This window comes from the organism of the source record quoted next (genome assembly GCF_019968955.1).
Source record: "MAG: Porospora cf. gigantea A chromosome Unknown PgA_NODE_575_length_14634_cov_313.189, whole genome shotgun sequence".
In the NCBI taxonomy this organism is placed as follows: Eukaryota; Apicomplexa; class Conoidasida; order Eugregarinorida; family Porosporidae; genus Porospora; species Porospora cf. gigantea A.
In genome coordinates, this window is record NW_027151774.1 from 1 (window position 1) to 2,316 (window position 2,316).

General features: G+C 51.3%; 2 protein-coding genes across 4 annotated transcripts in view; both read right to left on the minus strand.

Moving 5' to 3' along the window:
* On the minus strand, nt 1–1,377 carry KVP18_000648 (uncharacterized protein; the record flags this gene model as incomplete). 2 transcript variants are annotated; one of them, XM_067949920.1, is made up of 4 exons in its annotated part: nt 1–248; nt 287–605; nt 669–1,014; nt 1,083–1,356. In XM_067949920.1, coding segments are annotated over 4 exons (1,187 nt in total), but the record flags the coding sequence as incomplete, so codon positions are not given. The 2 variants fall into 2 exon arrangements, with proteins under 2 accessions (XP_067807667.1, XP_067807666.1); XM_067949919.1 differs by having other exon boundaries at nt 119–667; nt 701–1,014; nt 1,083–1,377.
* A 210-nt stretch (nt 1,378–1,587) lies between these two features.
* Nucleotides 1,588–2,316, minus strand: part of KVP18_000651 (uncharacterized protein) — a gene marked incomplete at both ends in the record, with an annotated part of 1,653 nt that continues 924 nt past the window's right edge. The window contains one exon of one of the 2 annotated variants that reach the window (XM_067949925.1): nt 1,588–2,316. This exon is cut by the window's right edge and continues 924 nt beyond it. In XM_067949925.1, coding sequence (XP_067807671.1) covers nt 1,588–2,316 — 729 coding nt within the window. The other variant, XM_067949926.1, reaches the window with a different exon arrangement.

A 2,316-nucleotide genomic window follows, 5' to 3' on the forward strand; every position in this document is an offset into this window, starting at 1 on the left:
TCCTCATCCTCGTCACTGGCGGGCTGGTGCCTACGGGACTGGCGATAGTCGAACATCGTAGGAAAGCTCGTATCGAACTGATGCTCCTTCGGCAGCTCCATAGGTCTGCCGTTCTGATCTACGGCACCTCGAATTCGAAGGATAGGGACGCGAGCCGTCTCGACGACCTCGACACCCCAGCCGAAGGTGACTTGAACTGCCAGGGCCAGCTGCCTTTCAGCCCATACAGCAGAAAGAAAGGAACCGGTCTGGAACGGGATGACATGTTCAAATGACCTGTTCTCACCTCATTAGCAAAGTCGGATGATTTGTATTTATTTCTGAACCATTTCCCGTGGAACTCGCCCTTCTTTGCTAGGAAGGTGGGAGGATAAGGATTGATCTCTTCAAATCCGTTAGAGAGATAGTTCTGTCTCTCGGTTAAGAGCTCTTCCATAGTGCCGGGCGGCAGGCTTACAAGCACGTCCACGTCACTGGTCTTGTGTGCAAATGCAGTTCCAGTGGACCCGAAAACACACGGACTCACACCGAAGCAACAGCGAATGACAGCGTCAATCGCGGAGTACGCTCGCGCTACTTGGTGGACACGGCTGGGAGTAGGGCCGCTGCGAAACGTGACGGGCAGGTCGAAAGGCAACAAACAAAAGAAAAGAATAAACCAAGTACACTAGAGAAATAAGTAGACTAGAGAAATAAGTACCAACTCCATCATGGACATCTCATGCTCCACGTCGCCTTCGGGGAAGGCCTGACGAAACCAGTCAGTCGCGACGGCTGGTCGGGGGGGGTAGGACAGTTGACGCTCATACAGGCGATCGGCAGGAACATAAGTCAGAAGAAGCAGCCGGATGCGCGTCACAGCGGGCGCCATTAGCTTCTTTCGGCGAATGAGATTTACGACCGTCGACAAGTAGTACTCCTTCAAACGACTGTTGGTCTGATCCAGACAAAGAAAGACAGACTCGCACAGGTTGGTCGTGGCCACTTGAATTTGGTGTTGGAATTTGCGGTCACCTGGGAAATAATTACGATCACTCTAACCGGAGATAGAAGATAAAATGCTGATCACTAAAAAGACTGACCTGGCGCAGTCTTCTCTGCAACCACTCCACAAAGCAGCCACATCAGAAATGCTACCGAATCGGCGTATATTGCAGGAACCTTTGTGACGTCGGCCAAAACTCGAGTGTTATGCACTGCGTGTACCAACCGGCGCGCACTGTGGTTAGCTGGGAATGTACCGTGCCATATTTGGCCACCATGCCCCAGCCCTCGGAAGTTCTGTAGAATCCTACTTCCGAGCTTCAAATCGAACTCTTCGTGAACTAGCTGTGTCAGTGCGGGATGCAGAGACATAAATTCTGATTTAAACGACATGCAAAGGCAACACGCGAGACACGCCCCTTATTGCAACGTCCTTACTTTTCATTCCAAAACCTTTTTTAAACTAAAGCTAACGGTGCCAATCCGTGTTTTTTTTAAATACGCGCGTGATTCCCATTTTCAGAAAACACAAACACACGAATCAACGAAGAGATGGTTTTCCTGGTGCGATGGTCTTGGGAACACTTGACACAACAGGATTAGTCAGCTATCGTGAGCCTCTTCTAGATCCTTATCGGACTGCTTAAATATGGCGCTGCTGGACTTCGATGGTTGGAGATGCTCCGAGGTGGCACCCACTGACTCAGCGACTGATACTCTGGTAGGCTGGGCAACAGGGGCTACAGTTTCCTGTTGACGTGGCGTCTCCGCCTTGGTCGACTTCTTACAACAGCAGCAACCATAGAAGTGGCAACATTGACACGCCCAGGCGACGAGGAGTATGACGGCCAAAGAGGCGAGGATAATAGTGATGATAGGCCATACGCGAGCCCAGCCTCGCGTCTTGTAGTGGCCTAGGGTCGTCGTCACAGCTGGACTGGTAGTGGGTGTTGTGGTCGGGGGGTTGTCGCAGGCCATTTCCTTCAACGCCTTGATAATACCCTCGAGCTGAGCGGCGACGTCCTTAGAGTTTGTATCTTGGACCGTAGCGCGATCCATTGTGAGGCGCTTTTTCAGCTTATCCAGTCGTGAGTTGTAATGCTCCAACATACACGCGCCTACCATTGCCTCATCCACATCTCCAGCCGTGTACTTTTTGAAGCAGTGTACGTGCTTGTTGTAGTCGTTACGTGGAAAATTGAGGTGGTTTCCTGTCGGCATCGGCATTACCCCAGCATAGAAGGGTTGGAGGGCTTCTATGAACTTTTCACTTGAAGGGTCGGGGTACTCATGCTTAGAACAGTCATGCTCTGGGTTGCCGTAGTCGTAATC